This window comes from Rhinolophus ferrumequinum, chromosome 16 (genome assembly GCF_004115265.2).
Source record: "Rhinolophus ferrumequinum isolate MPI-CBG mRhiFer1 chromosome 16, mRhiFer1_v1.p, whole genome shotgun sequence".
In the NCBI taxonomy this organism is placed as follows: domain Eukaryota; kingdom Metazoa; phylum Chordata; class Mammalia; order Chiroptera; family Rhinolophidae; genus Rhinolophus; species Rhinolophus ferrumequinum.
Window position 1 is genome coordinate 48,554,860 of NC_046299.1, and position 19,296 is coordinate 48,574,155.

Genomic DNA, 19,296 nt, shown 5'->3' on the forward strand with positions numbered 1-19,296 from the left:
GGGGCTCCAGAGGCCGGAGCTCACCTGAGGTCACAAATTCTGTGGCTCAGCTGTGACCAGAACCCACTCAGGACAGAGCCTGTACCTCTGCTGGATAGGAAGCTCAGGGGCCTCAGGAATAGCACACACTGAGAGACGGAGGTGAACTGTCACCAACCTGAATAGACTCGGACTGTGTCTGCCAAAGCCGACTAACGTGGGGGTGTCTGAGGGCCCCAGTTTCCGTAGTCCAGTATAGCCAGTCCTCTTGGACGAGTTCCTGCTTCTCCCTTCAAAGGCACCAGATGGCCTCGGAGGACTATACAGTGGCTTTATTGTTTGTACAACTCATTAGCAGAGATGCACTCCAGGGAGCCCAGCATAAGGCCAACAGATTGCCACTGGCCAGCCAGAAAGATGAGGGGGGCCCCCTAACCCTGCCTGAGGCAAAGAGAGCCAACCGTTATTCATTTAACAGTGATGCTTAATCGTGTGTGTGTGTAAATCACGTGTGTGTGTGTGTGTGACAAGAGTGTCAAAGACCACTTTTGAGAATACATAAAAGTTATAGACAACTTTGTCCCACCTCAAAAATAAATGCACATACGCCCCAACTTTTACATACAATTTCCGGGCATTCGCTGGTTAAAAAACAGTCAGATAAAGAATTCTTCCACTAGTGCTTTTACTCGCCACTGTCTGTTGGGTAAAGAGAAAACCCAGCAAGGCCGCTTCCCAGGCTTCCTCCTCCCGCTCCTGACAGCGGCCTCAGTGTAGCCCGACTCCACAACGCCTTCATGACAGGGTGGGCGGCCCTTCCTTCTCAGGTCTGGTGGACAGAGCAGCTTTTCCCTCTGTTTTCCTCATTGGATTGGATGCTTATCTTGTCTTCCAGGAGCTTCCCGACCTTCCAGGGCACCGGCAAATCCAGCACCCCTCCAGATCTCCTCAAAGGCACCCACACTCTTCCACGATCATGTCCTTATGATGGTCTAGAAGGACTCTGCCATTGTCCACGTACAGCATGCTCAGTGGCTTGGTCTTCACTGGGGCGCAGCAGGTAGAAGGGACTCGGTGGGGCTGGTACCGTTTGAGCAGACTCTGTGAAAGGGAGGAAAGGGGTTCAGTTCACAGCCCACCGGTCAGATCAAAACAGTGTCATTTCTGAGGAAAGGGTGAAAAAGTTACAGCGACTTCAAATCCGTTTCTGGGTGCAAAAATAGAAAAGAGTTTTGTTCATAAAGGAATCAGCATGCCGAGACGTCATCAACGCTAACCTGTAAAATAACTTTCTCTTTTTTAAACCATCGTCTGCACAGAAGATTCTAAATGCTGTATGTGGGTAGAGCAGTAGGTAACTCCTGTTCTAGGGTTCTAGTCTAGAGTAAACACAAGTTTATAAACTATTCCAAGAAACTCCTGGTTTAGTTCCAGAAATAAGAGGCCGAAAAGAGTCATGCAGAAATTCTTGTAGGATTTGCTTTGTTGCCCAGAGAAGGGCAAGCAGAGAAAAGGTAACTACCCCTTGGCATTCTAGGGCCGTGTCCCTGTGGTCCAGCAACGTCTTTTCTGATCACAGCATCAGAGCTGGCATCTGGGCCTATCTGGATCTCTGTGGTTCCCTCTGATTGTGCTACAGGTAGGTTGGTGGCACTAAGTGGGGCCTGGAAGAGGCGCAGGAGGCCTTTGCCCAGGACAGGTCCTCTAGGGCATAATCTCCTTGCCCTCCATCCATACACACTGCCCATACACTAGTGCCTCCCTTACGTGAGCTCAGCTCGCATGCTTCCCGGAGCCTCTGAACCCCACCTGAGGCTTGGCTGGGAAGATGTACTACAGCTCCAAGAGATTCTAGGCTTCTTGGAGTAAATAAAGATACGTTGGTCCCATATGACCTTTGAGAGCAGGGCAGGGCTACCTATTGTATCAGGGCCACCACAGTAGTCTCTATTCTTTGTCGCTGTCATTCTTCCATTCCTCTCCCTCCACCTCCTTCTGGACGTTAGGCTGGTTAGTGGCACCTGGTGGTAGCCTCGGGCCTTATCTAACTCCTGCAAAATGGGTGTCCAATTCCTGTTTTAGGCAGCAAAAGTACAGTGGCTGGAACAGTATTATAGCAACCCTGCCTCCATAAACATGGCCCCCACTTCATCAGTGAATCGCAGACTTCTAATGATAACATCAAACATGCCTGATACAATAGTTATCTATATATCAGGCAGATATAGTAGTTATCTGCCAACTGCTATACTTAAGGTATATATATCATCCCATTTAACCCTACAACCTCCCGATGAAATATGGCATTGCTCTCCCCATTTGACAGATGAGAAGACTGAGGCTGAGAAAGTAAGCAACTTGATCCATATCGCACAGCTAATAAGTAGGAATCAAACCCAAGGCTGTCTATCCCCAAACTCCAGATTCTGAACTTCCTTTCCTAGAATGTCAGAGCTGAGAAGGAGCTGAGACACTGCAGTCTACACCCTTCACCCCTAATTTTATGAAAGACAAGGAAAAGGCCCCAGGAAAGCATCACGTTCAAGGCTACCCAGCAGGGCGTGACTCCATGTAGGCTTTCTGAGGATGTCGTCATTGGTCATCTATCTCCTTAGGACTTAGCACATGACCTGGCACACTGCAGGTGCCTGAATAACTGGGCATGAATGAACTGTAATTTAGTAGCCCAGCTGGAGTGCTGTGCCCCAGCTCCGGCAGCCCGGCCACTTCTCCCCCCCCAGTGGGCCTTGGCATCACACCTGGATGTAGGCGTGGTTGGTCGGGTGGAACTCCTCCCCCACAGGGTTGGGACACTCGCCCTCGCAGCGATAGGCGTTGTACTGCTTGGGGTAGATGATCCAGGCACCCCATCCGATCAGGTTGAAATCCACCTGGAACTTGACCTTTCGACACAGTTGGCTTCTGTCTGGCAAGTGATGTCGAGGGTGCCTCCTGCCCCTCTCCCGGGAGAGCTGTCCCTCCTGGACCCGCCAGGAGCTCTCAGCTTCCCACAGCAAAGTGGAGCCACCCAGCCGCCTCTGCTCGGGGGAGAGGTTGGAATACAGCAGGAGGAGCACGTCGGTGACAGGTGGTGTGGGAGGCCGATGCCAACACTCTCTAGCCAGACTGGACATCTGCTCCTCCAGCTTCCCAGGGTGCTTCAGCCACTTGGAGAGTGGCCTGGTCACCTCCAAGACCAGGCTGCCCGAGGAAAAGGTCAGCTGGGACAGAGTGACAGTGAACAGTTCCATCTGAAGACGTTCTAGGCAGTGAGCTGGGTCCTGATCCGCCTCCAGCTTTGGCTGGTGGAAAATCTCAACGGAGAGCGGGACATCTGGGCGAAGGTCCACAGGGCTGGACAGCTGCAGCCGGAGCTCAGCCCCCTCCAGGTCCTCTTCTTGGTTTAGGAAGGAGAAGTCGAAAGCAAAGGTCCAGTTCTGCCCATCCACCTCCACATCTGGGTGGGGGAAAAAACAGGAAGGAAGCAGGGTGAGTGGGGACCTCCTATGGCCTCAGTGGTGTAACAACCATAGCTCACCTGTGACCTTTCACTTTACATGAATCATCTCTCTAAAGCCTCACCCCAACCCTTTGAGTTGGACGTTCCTGAGTTCATTTTAGAGATGAGGAAAACTGAGGCTCAGAGAGGTTACATTACCTGCGTAAGGTGTCATTCTTGGAAGGTGGCAGAGCCAAGAATAAACCTGGCTTGCCCAATTGAAAAGCCCAAACACTGTTCTGCCACTCCCCGTTGAGACAGCCCACAGGCAGAGAATAATTGGTAAAAACTGGGTGAGTTCACCGCCCCTTCCCTCTACACACACGCACACACAGAGCCCTGTTCCACCCATCCAAGACAACTAAGCCCAAACTGGATGAAAAGGAATAGGAAGCACGTTCCATTAGTTTTAGTCCTGGACTAATTTGGTCTGATGTCTGGGAATGGCATGGATTTGTGGATTTTCAGGTCACTTAAAAGTGATCTTGAACTTTTTTCCAGCCCAGTTTCTTATTTTTTGCAATGAGAATAGTAATGCCCTATCCATCTCTGTGTTAATAGAGAACCCAGGGAAATAAAGAGGTTTGAAGGTTTATTGCGAAATAAAAGTCTGGGGTTATTCATTAGAAATAAAAACAGTGACCCTTTTGTGCATAGGTCCTGGAGGATGAGCTTTGATTTAGGTCCATTCTAGACAGATGCTAGAACAGTTTTTTGTTTGGTTTTTGTGTGTTCCTATTGTGTCACAGAGCATGTTTGGTCAGACAGTCAGGGAAGTTCTCTGCTAAATACAGCTTATATTAGAAGAGGCAATTCCCCGCCTCAGTTTCTGGCAGCTTCTACCAACCCATCTCTAGCTACTCCTTTTCACTTAATTTCCACTTCCCTCCTCATTAGCACCTGCAGGGGGCAATAACCGGCCCCTGACTAGCAACTCTCCCCAAAGGTGTGGGGAGGAGGCTGACATTGCCCACGGCAGCACCACCTGGCCACCTGGGCATTAGGTGGGACATGTAGCAACTCCTAGCCACATGCACCAGGAGTTAACATATTATCTCAAGGAGCCACAAATGGCCTTTTGCAGGAAGGCATTTCCAGGTCAGTGGTTACAGCAGGGGTCCTGTTTCCTCCGGTGACAGTTCAAATTCTGCCACTTGCCATTTAACATTGGGTAGGTCACTACCTGAGACCTCCTTCTCTGGGACTCAGTTTCCCTCTGTGTAAAAGGGCGATGGTGCCGGTATTCACCTCACATGGTATTGTGATTTACTGAGATAATTTACTGTGATTTACAAAGTGCACTAAACGCTGGCCATCATGAACCATCTCAGTATCGCCCAGATCCAAAGTTAAAAATAAAGGTGTCCAGGCGGAGAGGGACCTGGACAGGGGAACGAAGACATCTGCTACGGGAATGGGCAGTGTGTTTGGACGGAGGGCAGGGGGGTGACTGCTTCCTGCTAGAAGAGCTGGGACTCCACAACCGCACCCCCAGCCAAGGGCTCCCTGGGCCACAGCACTGATAGGTTCTTTTAAACCTGGCTCCAGTTCATCTTAAAATAGGGGTGTCTAATTTTTTTGGGGGTCCACTGATGCCTGATGAAAGCTAAAAATGTTCTCCCAAGGAAAAAAACTATCTCCCATTTATGCAATAATTGTGATTTTGGGGTGGGTTGAGGAAGGGGTTCATGGACGCCCTGAAACCCATCCACGCACTGAACACGGACTTGGCCACACAGACTCCAGTGCTATCTTGATCCACCTCCAGTTCTAAAGAAGGAAGTGGTTAGGCTTGTGTGCTTGGGTTCCCTTCCCTTCAAACAGGGTCCTGAGGGTGAGCTGGGGTTTGGGGTCCTGTAGGAAAGGACGGAGCGGGCATGACACTGAGCGCCCACTCTAATGAGTATAAATTACAAGGGTGATTACATTAACAGCTGCCCTCACGCCAAGTGTTCTACAAGCATCGTCTCCTTAAATCCTGCTGCCCTTCATCACCATTTCACAGATGAGGAAACTGAAGGTCCAAGGTGAAGGTGGTTAAACAGTGACAGACACAGATGCAAAGCCAATTTGGTTAGACTCCAACACCCATTTCACGCCATCCTAGTGCTGCTTACAAATAAACCCAGGAGGGGAAAGAGCCGGGTTAGGTCATCCCTTGTCCTCAGTCTCCCTCCAGCCAGCCAGGCTCTTCTTGCTGCTTTTAAAAAACAAAGCCAATTCACAGCAATGTGAAGATACTTGATGCCACCGTGCACTCAAAAATGGGTAAAATGGTCGATGTTGTTATGTATATTTTACCATACACACACAAATGAGGCAGAAAGAAAGCCACTTCCCTATTTTACAAAAGAGAAAACTGAAGAAGTCAACTGATGTGCCAGGGGCACTTGGGGAATTGGGAAGCAGGGTTTGAGGGACCAAAACCCAGTTTTCCAGACTCCCAGACCGAAGCATCACCACCAACCATCGGGAACTCTCCGGAAGGAGGGAGGGAACTGGAAAGGCGCTTCCAGCTTTGCCCAACCCCCTCACGTTCCCCACTACCACCACCCCCGCAACTTTCTGGAGGAGAGAAGCACTCCAGTAATTTTCAAATTGCCCCGCTCCCCGGGTGTCCCTAGTCTGGCTGGTCCCCAGATGACCCTTCCGGAGAGGGTCACCAGCCTTCTGACCCCAGACTGGGCAGGCCAGGGAGGTAGAAGCCCCCACCCCCCAGACCACAGGGGCCGGCGGGTGACCAGTCCGATCAGATTATCCGATGTGGATTGCGCCCCAGCCCCAGGGAGGGCCGTCTAGCCCCGGCAGGCGGCAGGAGGCGAAGGGCGGCAGGGGTCCCCTCACACCCCAGGCGCCAGGATGTGGATTGCACGTGGTAAGGGGACCCCTCGGAAAAGTCTCCCTCTGCTCAACACCCACCTGCCTGCAGCACCTGGTGTCCAGAACGCGCTGCCTCGTCCTCAAGGGCGAACCTCCCAGATCACCATAATTACTAACTTCCCTCACTCTCTCCAAATCTAGCCATGTCACCCGAGACACTGGCATCTCCCCAGTCTCGCCTCGAGGACCCAAGCCTACCTCCATTTTCGAACTCCGGGCTCCCCATCTCTAATCCCTGATGTTACATGCTTGATAGCCAGTTTCAAAGCCCGGTCTCAGCTGGAGACACCCCCAACGCGAGACCCGGGGACCTAGTCACCCTTACTCGCGAAAAGAAAAAATTCGACAAAACAAAATCATTGTAGCAATACTAAGGGTCGCGTATTACTATTCCTGGTTTTGGGCTAAGCCGTTTTTGTGTGTGTGTGCTTTGTCACCTAGCCCTCGCCACATATTTATAAAGGAGGTTCTATTATCCCTACTCTACAGATGCACAAACCGAGGCGCCCGAGATTACGTAATCTAAGAAAACCGCACAGCTAAGAAGTGGCTCAGTCACGCTCCCACCTAAAGTGCCGCGCTCTGCCCGCTCTAAACCAAGACCCGGCACCCACAGGTCTCTGTCCGGGACACACCCCGAGGGCCACAGTCCCCGCTACCTACCAACCCTGCGCCGGAGCCAATGCAGACATGAGACACCCCCAGATCCAGACCGCGGACGCGCGCTCCAAGAGCGTGGGTACGTCCTCGACGGCAGCATCCCAACACAGAGCCGCAGCCCGGCCGGCTCCAGCGCCTTCCGGGAGTTCAGAGGTGGGATGTGACCTGAGGTGCCCCGGGGTGCGCGGCGGGCGGGGCGGGGCAGCCTACCTTGAGCCTGTAGGCTGCGGGTGATGTCCGCACGCGGCGGCTCGCGGTAGAGGCTCAGCATGTACGCGAGAGGGGACGGCGATGAGACCTGCCCCCGCGTACGTAGGGGCCCTGGGGCCACCGTGGCGGCGCCCGCCTGGAGCAGAGCCCACCAGGCGTGCAGGAGGAGGAAGGGCAGCCGGTGGGCGTGCATGGTGGGCTGGCCGGGCCTGAGAGCGGCGCTTCCGCCCTTATATCCTGGGCCTTTGCAGCCGCCCCGCCCCGCCCTGCCTTCCTGGGGGAAGCTTTCAGATCATATACACGCCTCCCACCCTGGGGGGTGCACCCCGGGGGAACCCCTGCTGGGGGCGGGCCAGTAGAGAGGAGACAGACCCACAAAGCCAGCCAGCGGAGCCTTAAGGTCCAGGGACCGTCTATTTGCCTGGTCTGGGTACTGACCTCTGGGTACTATATAGGCTTTGCTTATGAGACAGAGCAGGCTTGTCGCCCACAAACGCCCAGGTCAGGCTTCCTTACTCTGCTTCACCTGGGATCCCTGCCCTTTCCTGTCCCTCCAGGCTCCAAATGGCTGTCTGGCTCAACAAGGAGCAGGAAGAGAATGGCAGTGGCCCCTGGTGGTTCCCAGGCAGGGTGCGGCCCCACTCTGGCTTGTGATGATTCAGCCCAGCCTGGCCATGCAGCCTTCCTGGACACTGTCCAAGTGACCTCTGGCAGCACCCCCTGGCCTTATCTAGCAGGGCCCATCTGGAGGGCCAGGCTCTGGGGAGCTATTGGGTACTCAGAGTTTCTGGAACAAAGAAGGTACCTAGACGAAGGCCTGCGCAGATCTGCTTCATATATTGAAGTGCTCTCCTGGGGAAGACAGAGGGTGGGAGTGACTAGAATGAAGGATGGATTTCTTCATGGGAAAAGGGGAGTGTTCCTCTGAAGCTGGAATCCTGAGCACAGCTGACAGATGATCCTCCGGGCCCCCATGTGTGCATGAGTGGACGCCTATGATAGCGTCAGGCTCTTCTCTTCACAGGCACACATCACCCTTCAGGAAAAAGGTGTTGCCCATGGTATTCATGCCCTGCAGTCTCTGCCTGCCCTGGCGGTTCCCCCAGGAGACCTTGGTTTCAGCTCAGGACCTCTCACTTCCGGTTCTCTGGACCCTGCTTTCCTCGTCTGCTCAAAAGGGATACTTCCCTGACCTCCCTTTCAGGTGCAAAGTCAGGTCAGAGCTGGAATTACCTTTACGGAAGTGTCAAGCCCTGCACCCCCTCACGCCCCAGCTGTTTTCCTCCACACAGAACAGCTCTTTCTTCCCTGCAGCCCTTATCCTTTCCTAGCTGACAAGCACATTAGCAGCTGGCTAGCATTGTCTGAAACACTATGTGCCATGCATGCATACCCCTGCTTCTTTCTCAGGATGCCACCAGCCCCAAAGAACCACAAGCTCAGCCCTGAGCAAGTGTTAGACAGTGGAAGGAGGCCCAGCAGGCTCCAACCCTGTTTCCGAGTGGAAGCCAGTCCCATCCAGTAGGAAAGGACCTTCCTAGGAGAGATCTGGGTTACAGACCCCCAGCCGGGGGACCTGGACAATCTGCTCAGTCAGCCGACTGTTACTTCCTTATGGCTGGGAGCTGTCTTGTTCATCGTGCTCTCCCCACGGTGTGGATCCTAGTTGGGACCCAAAGAATCTTAGCTAAGTAAAAAAAAAAAAATCAATGAATGGCACTGTGTCCGGACTTGCCTGAAGATAAGTATCCCCAGGGGTGTTTGTTAAAGTATTCATTTCTGAGACCCAATCCAGACCTTCAGAATTACAGCTTGGAGAGAGGGTTTAGTAATCTACACTTAATAAATACCCCAGGAATTCTTATCAGACAACTTTGAGAACCTGCGTGGGCTGGGGTTCTAGTGGTGGTTCGGAACCCACCTCTCTGCATTCAGTTTCCTCATGTGTAAAATATTACTGGAGATACCTCCTTCCATGCAGATTAAATGAAACGAATGCTAAAATGCTTTGCAAACTTGAAAAGCTGGTGTATCGGTAAAGCCTTCTGCGTTTGGGTATGATTGTGGCTGTCATCCAACTTCCCCAGCCTGGGGGTTCTTGCTGGCCTGGGGGAGTTGCCCCAGCCCTCTGCGTCAGACCCCTCCACAGATGCCAATGGCACCTTACCCAGAGTATGAATATATACATTAAAAAGTAATGATAGATGTGGTTAGCGCTACGGGAGCCCCTGACAAGGACAAGCTAAAAATGACAACACTGGGGAAGTGCATATAGCTAGACAGAGGTACAGGAGTCAGCCCCCAGAAACCCAAATCTCCCCAAGCCCATGTGTCCTAGAATCCTGGGGGTCCCTGTTTACACAGGGACATTCAGCACAGAGCAGTGTTATCCACCAAGATTGAGGAAGGAGCAAAAAAGTTAATGTATCTACTTCCCATACTGGACCAGAAGCTTTTTGAAATTAAGGATAAAGCTTTATTCATCCTATCTCCCTTGCACTGTGTGGCACATAGTAGGTGCTCAATAAATGTTTCCATTAAAATACATGCTCATAGCAATAGTTAATATTTATTGAGCACCTAATGCAATAGACACTCTGCTAATCATTGCATTGATTTTATCATTGTCCCTACTTCAGAGATGAGAAGCCAGAGGTTCAGAGGGAACAATGTAACTTGCTCAAGGCCATAAATGTACAAGTGGAAACAGCTAGTATGTGAAGGCAGGACTGCTTGTTAACCAAGCCCGTTCTTTTAGCCCTATATCTTCCCCGTAGATGAGAGAGTGAACATATGCCTGTATTAAGACTTAAAAAAAAAAAAAAAACCTCTCAAATAACTGTCTTGCCTTTCCCAGGGTCCGGGAGCTGCAGACAGAGCTCATTTCTAATGTGTATTGGCCCAGAGCCGTGTGGAGGCCTGGAATTACTCTGACCAGCAAGAGCGACTCTGTCAAAGGCCATCCATCACTGACCTTTTTCCTGCTCTGGCACCTGGAAGAACCCAAGTCTCTATCACCTCCTCAGCAGAGAGTCTAACAATTATCCTTCTCTTATTTAAAGGGCATTATGTTCATCCAGGATCTATTTCTTACAAGAAGGACCAGAAGTGCCCTCTTCCCAGGAAGGGAGTAACACCTTCTCGCTTCCCTTGCCCCAGACGGTCAGACTGACTGACAGCTTCCCTGACCTGAGAGATAACCTTTGAGGGCCATCCCAGCTGGCTGGAGTGTGGGGAGCAAAGTCCCTTGAAGTTCTTGAATGTTCCCCATTGGGCCGTCCAGACCCTCGCTTGACATGAGCAACAATATGTGGCACGGGGAAGTGTTGGGGCTGTGAGGTCAGGCTGCCAGGAGACAGAATCTGGAGCCTTCTTTATCACTACCTGGGCATATTAGACCAGTGTCGCAGCATCCTGAAGCTTCTGCTTCCTCCTCTGTAAAATGGATAGTATGTACTATAAAGAATAGTATGTACTTGACAGGCGTGCTCTAAATAGTACATGTGTGTAAGCATGTCGTGCATGGAGCATTTGGCCATTTGTGTATTCATTCATTGAACAAACCTGATTCTCTAGTGAGTCTACGGCAGGTTCATTCCAAGAGCTAGATCCTCAGGGAGTCCAGGCAGGAAGCCATGTCAGTTCTGCACGTATTTGATGAGCATTTCCTCTGTGCCAATGTGACGCTCACTGTCTTCACAAATACACGCATGTTAGCCCGTGTGATCCTATTCACCCCCTCACTGAAGCTCTGTGAGATATGTGAGGAATTTCAGAGCTGGGGAGACTGAGGCACAGCAGAATTAAACAGCATAAGCTTCGTGAAGTTGCAGGGCATCTGCTTTATCATGCCTTCAGTGCCTCCAGCTCCGGGCACATAGGAACGCAAGTATTTGTCAAGTGATTGAATGAATTGCCTGTTCCTGAAGTAAGTTCCCAGCACACCTGTGCATCTCATGTGCTCCATCTCCGCATGCAGCCTACTGCTGTTTCCTCTTTGTCCTCCTGGGAAACTCCTACTCATATATCAAGACACAGCTTAAAAGTCACCTCCTCTACAAACCTATCATTACCTCCCCAGCGCTTTGGCAGAGCCCTCTTCTAAGTACAGCGTCGTAGAGCAGTTGTTCAAACTCTCTTCAATGGCCGCCATCCGACTTGGAGCTCCCTGGAAGCAGAGATGACTCCTGACTCGTTCCTCTCCAAAGCCCCGCTCCTGGTTTATAACGGACCATCGCTTGCTGTGATCTTCAGCCTAAATGAATGAATGCAATCCCGGAAATGGTACAGCAGATCTAAGCACAACCTCTGGCTTCCACCTTCAGTACTTGCCGACCCTTTCTGCTACCCCACCTGCTGGTCTCGGCGGCCGACACCCAAAGTTGAGAGGTACCAGCTAGGTGCCTCTGCTGGGCACACGTGGGTCTCTGTGAGCTGAAGCTCGAGCCTGCTCCACCAGCCCCTGTACCCCATGCACTCCAGCCCCTTGGAAACACCTACCCTCCTCCAAATTCAAAGCCTCTCCATGTTCTTCTGCCCACAATTGTGTTGCCCCTTCTCCATTCACACAATCCAGCCCAAGGATCTCCTCTGCCCCAAAGCCTTCCTCCCCCTTCTCACTTCCCCATTCAGGCTCTGATCCCAGCCATTCTTTGTTGACATGTTGTGGTCCTGCAGCCCCCAGGAGTTTTCCCCCAGCAAGCCCACTGCCCTCCGCACTCTGTATTCTTCAGATTACCTGGCAAAGGGCCTGACACTTGGTAAATGGAGGTTGCAAACCATGTCTACAGCCAGCCTTGGCTGACCCAGTGTTTTGTCTGTCCCCAACAGTACTTCAAAAAGGTTTTATTTAAGTCACCAACACTGAACATTCTTCTGATTTTGTATAAAATAGTTTTTCCTCCCGTCGTTTGAGAAATGGAAAGGTCTGGGTCCTCCTGTCAACATGGCGAGCATTCCCCCCATGGCAAGCTGGGTAGTAGCTGCTTCCTTGAGGCAGGCTGTGCTCTTTAAAATGCGCCAGAGTCCCCACCATGCCCTAACTTATTGCACCCATTTGTCTGGCTGTAAACACAAGTGAATTTGAGACCCCTGCTGTATGTTGGATGAGAGAAAGACTCTGTTGGATGAGTTTCAAAACATAGACTGGGGAGTGTTTGGTTTGGGCCCACTCGCTGTCCTTCTCTACAGGGTCTAACCGATGGATTGTGGGCACCTGGCCCAGGCTGGATGAGATAGAAATAATCTATTACTTAGTAAGTGATTACCATAATGTACTTGCATTAGCTAATGTACTCCTCCCATCAATCCTATGAAACAGATTGGATATTTACTCCCATTTTACAGGTGAGGAAACTGAGGCTCAGAGGGGTTAAGCAGCTTGGCCAAGATGGAACCCCTAGCAAGAGGTAAAGCTGTGATGGACCCTAAGTCCTTCTGGCTTTGGAACCCAGACTGGATACTACCACATCCCAATTGGTCATTTATTAGCTCCCTGCACAGAGAGGCCTTTGCCCACGTACCCCGTCTTCATTGACCTCCCCCCTCGGTCACATTAACCTGTTCATTTACTCCACAGCACTTCCAGGGTTGGAAATTAACTTGTTTTGTTTGGTACTGTTCGTTTGTTTTTTTTTGTTTGTTCCCCTCTTCCGGCACTGGGCTGTAAGACAGATTCCCTGTCTGTTCAGTTCACCACTGAACCCCCACTGCTTAGCACAGTTCTTGATACAAGTACTCAGTACATATTTGTTGAATGAATACACTTAAGCTAGTCTCTGGACTGGGGGACACAGAGGTAAGAAGGACACAGGGGAAGTGCTTCTTGATCCAGTGCCCCCTCCACCCCCAAAGCATGTAAGCCCCGCAGGTCACCAGCTTCCTGTGGTTTTAAGTTCTTCCACCTCTTTCCTGATCCTATGGTGGGGTACATAGTAGTAACTTGATAAATGCTCAGTACACCTGTTTGGGCATGCTGATGTCTTGACAAGAGAATGCCTTCTTAGTGGTCCTTAGGAACACAATTCATGTTGTTGAGACTCCTATGTACTTTCCTTATGCCAGCCTCTCACCTCCATTCTTTCTCCTGATCCTTGCAGGAGCTGGGTGACCTGAGCAGGGCTGGTGTCACCCTTGGAGAGAGTGACTGTTGCGAGATGGTACAGCTGGTAGAGGCCAAGCACGTCTGATTCGAAAGCTCGTGTCCCTCTAGCTCCCATGCCAGGCTGTCCTCCCAGCTCCTCCTGGGTGGAGCCCAGGCCGGACCTGTGCTTCCCACAGGGTCAGGAGGTGAAGGCTCAGCCTGGCCTGGGAAACAAACAAAGGGACCACCAGGAGGATGCCCTCTCCTCCCACCCCAGAAGGTTCTCAGAGATTCCCACAGCCCAGCTAGCCTCCCCTGTCCCCCACCTCCCACCTCCCCATTTCTCTCCACTGAGAGTTACCGATGCTGAACTGAGCTGGTGTTTGATGACCCCATTGAGCCTGTGGCTGGGAGAAGCCTCCCCATGTGCATGCGTGTATGTGTGGAGGGCAAGGAGAAGAATCAGAACTGAGAACAAACACCTAGCTGAGTGCTTACTGTGTGCTGGGCACTGACTCTACTGTGATGTGTACTGTTCGCTCAGTACCTCCCCAACTGCTTGACCGTAATGATCTCCTGGGACACTTATTACAAATAAAGGGAGTCCCAAAAGTCATAGTGCACTTTTTTTAGTGCGCTTTTAAACTTTAATAACTTCAAAAGGATAAATGATAGAAATGTACAAAAACCATCTTTGGATAGTTTAACTACTTAAATTCCTTTTACACTTATTTAGTTTCGTGAACTTTTTAATAAGCAATTAAAAAATTTTTTTGTGCGTTAGTCAACGTTTGCTATCTACAAAAAGCATTAAAATTTTCCAAATTCAGAACAACCCCAATGCCCATCAGTGGGTGACTGGATAAACAAATTGTGGTATATCCATACCTTGAAACAATACTTGACAATAATTCACTACTGATAACACGCGGCAAGGACGACTCTCAAAATAATGATACAGAGTTAAAGAAGCCAGACACATGAGTCCATTTATAAAAAAAAAATTAGAACAAGTAAACTTATGTTTGCAGAAAAGCGGATCTGTTGGAAAGCAGATCAGTGGTTGTCTGGGAGGAGAAGGGAGAGGGAGGAATTATAAAGAGGCGCGAGGAAAGTTTGGGGGCTGATAAATATGCTTATTATCTTGATTGTGATAGTGGTTGTATACATATGTCAAAGCTTATGGAAATGCACACTGAAAATATTTGCAGTCTTTGTGTGTCTGTTATACCTTACTAAAGCTGTAAAAATGAATGTAAATATAACTAACTTATTAAAATACAAAAATTATTCAAAATTCATGAAGCTAAATAAGCATAAAAGAAATTTAGATAATTAAACCTTGAGGTTCTTTGTAAGTTTGTAGCATTTATCCTTCTGAAATAGAAGTAAACTTAATCCAATATACTTCTACTTAAGCTTAAAAGTGCAATAAGACCTTTGGGACACCAGTGGGACCCAAAAGTCCCTGCCTTTCCTAGGAGTCTTACGGATTAGGCAAGATGGAAAACACAGCGTGCGCTCTCTCTCTCTCTTTCTCTCTCTCTCTCTCTCTCCCCACAGACTTGTGGGGTGGGTACTTCTGTTGGTTCCTTTCTACCAATGAGGTGTCTGAGGCTCACAGAGGCTGGCTGGCTTGCCCAGAGATACGCACTTAGCTACTAGCAGTGCTGGGATTCAGGCCCAGGCAGTCTGACTCCAGCGCCTGCATTTGGGGTAACTCAGGCAGGGTGGAGGGATTGTATCTCCAAACTCCCCAAGCTCCGTGCCCTGTTAGCCATGGACCCCAGGGCTGGCAGGATCCCAGCTGATGCATACCCCCACTCCACACACATCAAAGGGCCCCTGACTTCACAGGCAGCTGGAGGGGAGATACACATACCTGGCGGGGTATGTGGGGAAGCCCAGGAGGGCCAATGTGATCAACCAGAGACCCAGCGGGGCAGGAAGAGGCTTCATGGAACATCATTCAGTGGAAGAGGTTTTTCACATTCCCACCCACCCTTAGGGCCTTTCATTCTATGGCTGCTAATAGAAGCTCTCTACACCTGGGAATTAGGGGTGAAGTGGGGTCTATGTCAAATGGGTGTTCATTCCATAGATGGAAAAACATGTTGAAAGCCAGCTGTTAGCAATTTTTGCCAGGCACAGTGCTGAGTGCTTTGGACACAAACCTCATGCACAAGGAGCTCTTTTCACATTTTCACGTAGTCTGTGGGTATAATTATTCCCATTGCACTGATGAGAAAACTGAGGCTTGGGTTGCTTCAATACTTGCCCAGAGTCAAGTTGGTACTAAGCAGTTGAGCTAGAATTGGAGCCTAGGTCTGTTTTGACTAAAACCGTCATTCTCCATTCTGTCATTCAGAAGGGGACAAATAGCTAAGAAGAAGACCCCAGGGTGTTCTGATCTTTCCTTCACTCTGGTGTGAGGGCAGCAGGTGCAGGAGGTAGCACCTTGCCTGTCTGCTCACTCATCACGTTCACAGCCTTGGGGAACAAGAGACTGACAATGCAATGCTGAGATCGTGTCCCCATGATCTGACATGTGATAATTCCACGAGCAGCCCCCGCCACACACACACCTCATCCCGTGGCTCTCACATCCATACCCCCATCATTCTCCCACCAACCTTTGCCCCAATCACCCCCCTGGCAGCTGATGCCCCATTCTGCTGTTTCAGAGCCAAAGGACAAGGGTTACAAGGTCTGAGGGAGGCTACACGCCCCAGCTCCACTGTCGGAATCACTGACTTCCCTCCCAAGGCAGACCTGACCGAATCCTCTTCCCAGCCTACTCCCGGCTCCCAGCATCCCCACCCCTTCCCTCAGCTGCCCTTTCCTGTCTTCCCCGTGGACTGCACCCCTCAGAAGCCTGTTCCTCTCCCTCTGGTAAGATGTAAGATCACATGACCCTTTTTCTGCCTGTACCTGCCTCCGGTCTGAAGCTGCGTGAGTAGGGCTGGAGGACCTGGTGACAGAGATTTGGAAAGGGAGCCCTGCTGGGGAGTCCAGCGGGACAGAGAGGGGCAGGGAAGGGTGTTGGTTTAAATCAGTCCCAGTTGGGCTTGTGGTTTGTGGGGCGGAGAGAACTGGGGGGACGGGAAGCCAGCCTGGATGTCTCCAGCCCACCCCGTCCCTTTCTCAGGGCCCTTCCATCATGGCCCCTTTCTCCCACCTTCTCTTAGACTATGAGCTTCCAGGGGCCCCACGTCTCCTCTGGACCCCTGCACTCAGGGCCCCGTGTACAATAGGTGCTGACAAATGAGACGGGAAAGGAGAAAGGGTCCTTTGCATAGAGCTTGCTTCCCCGGGAAGGTTGGCGGTTGTCCTCTGGAGGCGGCCGAGGCAAAGGAAAGGAGCCCTGCACTTGGAGTTCAGGTCGTGCCCTTCAGCGGGAGAGCCTGCCTCTGGCTTTGCTTTCTCGTGTGTGGAGAAGGGTCCTAACGGGATGTGTGTGGGGGCGGTGGCAAGTCCCGCCTGGCACCGCGCGGGCACAGCCCGGGCGCTGGGGGAGGCTTGCGGAATGGCAGGATGATGTCGGCAGGAGGTGAGCAGCCTGGCCACCGGCCGGGCCCAGGCGGAGGCCCAGGCTCCCGCCCCCGTGGGAAAGCGCGCAGACGGCGACTCTGCCAGCGAACAGAGCGGCCTGCGGAGAGAGAGGACCGGAGGCCAGAAGCAGGAGGCGGCGGTGAGTGTCCCCGGGCCGGGCTGTCAGGGGCATTGTCCGAGTCCCAGCGTGGCGGGGGTGTCTTCTCTGCATGCCCCAGCCTGAGCGCGCTGCGGTCCGGCCCGTCTACGGTGCCCACGACTTGGTGCCGCTGCCCACGGGCAGCTCCCAAACCCTGAGAATCCCGAGCCACAAGGGCCCTGCGGGATGAGCCTCTGCCTGGGCCAGGTGATCAGGGCTCTGGGGTCAGCTGGATGTGTCCTTCTCCCACCTACCCTGTCCCCATTATGGGCCTCTGTCCAGTAGCATAATTCTGCTGCTGGTGGGGAGGGGTGGCATGTGGGAGCAGTAAACTGTGAGGGCCTGGGGGTGAAGTTATAGTTCGGAGCCATCTGCAGAGCTCCACTTGGTGCCAGGCTAGCTCTGGGAGGGGGAGCAGGATAGGTGGGTGGGTCACACATACCACCACCCCTTTTTTTCCTCAGCGGTGCTTTGTATACCCAGGGCCCCTCAGCTCAGGGAGAGCAGAGGTTTTTCTCCTGCCACCCCCCTGCCCCAGGGGAGCCCAGTCTACAGTCGCCACTGCCACCGTTTGTCAGATCTCACGTGGAGACCCGTCATACACACTTTGAACAGTTATCTCCGATCATGTTCACACCTAGCTCACAGGGTGGGTACTGAGAGGTGGTGTCACTTGCTAGAGGTCATGGCAGCCACAAATGGAGTTACCTTGAAGCTAATGGAGCATAAGTTTCAGACCCTTCCAAGGCCCCCAGCCTTGATTAGTATCTGTGTTCTTTCCTTTAAAAATCCGTCCCCCAGTGGTATGAGGCTCAGGCACCATAACAAGTGCTCTCTCCTGGGGACCTGCTCTGTCTGCCACGCTGTGCAGGGTGGGGGGGGGAGCAGGATTGCTGGGGCTTGGCAGTGCAGGCCTGGCAGGGAGGGCAGGACATCCAGACCAGGTCAAGGGGCCCATCTGACCTCAGCACGATTCTTGGCTTCCTGAGACTCCAAATAGCCTGGCACACACCCCCGCCCTTTGCCTGCTGTGGAGGGAGCCAGCTCGGGCAGAGACTTGGTGTGACCAGGCTCCTTTGGGGCTCAGTTTCCCTCATCAGAGGAAGAGGTGGTTATTAAAGGGGTGGCTGCAGAAACCAGGGTGAAAGTGGAAGGAGCAGAAAGAGGCTCTGTAAAGCTGCTGGGTCCTGCAGCCCTGCCTATGTCCTCCCTCTCTCCCCCGTGCCTTCATCTCCATCACTGCACAGCACTGTGCCCTGATACCCCATCTTTACAGCCACCCACACAACCCCCTTTCAGCTGCCAATCTTCTCCTCACTGCCGAGTTGTCCAGGGTGCTGCCTCCCCTCACTCCCGGATCCCTGTCACTTTTCATCACCAAGAGCCCTCCCGCCCCCCACCCATCCCGAACCTGCCCCAGCTTGGGTTATGGGACACTCCCTGCAGCCCAGTTGGTTCTAGCCATACTTGACCTCCCGGCTGCCTTTGACACAGTTGAAACGCTCCCTTACCCCCTGACTTATGTGTAACCACACTTGCCTTCCACCTCCCTGGCTGTTCCTGCTCGTTTTCTATCCTCTTAGCCTCCTCCCCCTTCTTTAGTCCCCTCCTCCCAACCCCCACTCTGCTGATGGCTCCCCCCCCCACTACATGCTTCTCCTGGAGGGTCTCACCATCCCAAGGCTCTCTCTACCCCAAACCATTCCTCTGAGCCCAGGGCCCCTAACCTGCCCCTCCCACCCCCTCGTCTCCCTTGGGCTCCCTCGTGGGCATCTTGAGTTCCCCGTCCAAGACTGAGCTCTTTGTGTGTTCCTTGCTCAGTGCTCCCACTTCGCTCAAGCTCCAACCTCTACCCAGTGACTTGACACCCTGATTCCTTCTTCCCTTAACACCCCAACATCCAATCCAACACTGCCCTGTTGATTCTGCTTCCAAAATCGTTCTCTAGAACCCTAGATGGGGTTCTACTCCCCTCCACCTCCTCTGTCACCACCCTGGTCTCGGCCACCATTACGTACGTCTCGCCTGGATAACTGCCGTGGCCTTCCTGGGGGTCTCCCTGCCTTCACCCTGTACCCTCCACCCCCATCCACTTCTCATAGGAGCTGCTGCCGTAGATAATCCTGCAGACTTTCCCCATTAAAACCCTCCAAGCGTCCTGTTGCTTTAGGATCAAGTACAAGCTCCTGAAGCCCCGGCCTGCGTGCGTCATTGCTCTCAGGCTGCAGCAGTTTTCTTTCTGTTCCGGGAATTTGGTGAGCTTGTTCCCACCTCACAGCCTTTGTCTTTGCTGTC

At 52.1% G+C, this 19,296-nt stretch overlaps 2 protein-coding genes across 2 annotated transcripts in view; one reads left to right on the top strand and one right to left on the bottom strand.

Moving 5' to 3' along the window:
* Nucleotides 1-738: 738 nt before the first annotated feature.
* On the bottom strand, nucleotides 739-7,457 carry NODAL (nodal growth differentiation factor). The gene is made up of 3 exons (XM_033131295.1): nucleotides 7,229-7,457; nucleotides 2,739-3,436; nucleotides 739-1,080 (listed from the first exon to the last, which is right to left on the bottom strand). The coding sequence occupies exons 1-3, from the start codon at nucleotides 7,419-7,421 to the stop codon at nucleotides 928-930; spliced, it is 1,044 nt and encodes a 347-aa protein (XP_032987186.1). The 5' UTR covers nucleotides 7,422-7,457; the 3' UTR covers nucleotides 739-927.
* Nucleotides 7,458-16,934: 9,477 nt separating this feature from the next.
* PALD1 (phosphatase domain containing paladin 1) overlaps nucleotides 16,935-19,296 on the top strand; it is a 90,927-nt gene continuing 88,565 nt past the window's right edge. Inside the window, exon 1 of the mRNA XM_033131101.1 lies at nucleotides 16,935-17,001. The gene's annotated coding sequence lies outside the window, so the exon portion shown is untranslated. The remainder of the gene's footprint in view (nucleotides 17,002-19,296) is intronic.